The sequence below is a fragment of the Trypanosoma equiperdum genome (genome assembly GCF_001457755.1).
Source record: "Trypanosoma equiperdum strain OVI genome assembly, contig: ctg_752, whole genome shotgun sequence".
In the NCBI taxonomy this organism is placed as follows: domain Eukaryota; phylum Euglenozoa; class Kinetoplastea; order Trypanosomatida; family Trypanosomatidae; genus Trypanosoma; species Trypanosoma equiperdum.
In genome coordinates this window covers 1,020-1,618 of record NW_027124701.1, presented here as the reverse complement: position 1 = coordinate 1,618, position 599 = coordinate 1,020, and the positions used below count along the sequence as shown (strand labels likewise).

The 599-nt window shown below is 42.7% G+C and overlaps 1 pseudogene across 1 annotated transcript in view; it reads left to right on the top strand.

Annotated features, from left to right (window-relative positions):
* TEOVI_000345600:pseudogene overlaps positions 1–252 on the top strand; it is an 811-nt pseudogene extending 559 nt beyond the window's left edge. The window contains exon 2 of the mRNA in view: positions 1–252. Coding sequence covers positions 1–252 — 252 coding nt within the window.
* The last annotated feature ends 347 nt before the right edge of the window (positions 253–599 follow it).

Genomic DNA, 599 nt, shown 5'->3' with positions numbered 1-599 from the left:
GGAAAACATTTAGCCGATGAGAGAGAAGATGAAATTTCGTGGCGGCAAGTGTCAGGACAGGATGAAGATAACGCAGCGGCGCCTAAGCAGAGCGGAATATCTGAACCTCAAGTAAGCAGGCCCTCGGAGGTGATAACAACCGATGCGGATGAAGGTTCCTCTTCGGGGGGAAGTCCACAAAAGGACAATGGCGTTGATCAGAGAAGACACGCAACGTTGTTACCCGCACTACTTACATTCATCTTCTGCTAACACTATTATTCACATGCATATATTAGCCTACAACTATCGAATTAGGTGATAACTACGCGCAGTGGGTTTGGCTGGGAAACATTAACCAACCTGTAACTGCCTTTATCGGTGAGTGTGTACATGGATAACCGAAACGACATACGATAATATGATCGAAGGGCTTAAATCCAGTAATAAAGAACTTACAAAAAGTTAAGGGAACAATTGGAATACATGAAAACCGAATCAGAATTGCCAAGCGTATGAAGCAGGAAGCACTGACATTAAAAAATAAACATATACGGGACAGGAAACAGTAGAAGGTATCAAATAATCGATTATAAGGGAGGCAATGAAGCTTAACCTCT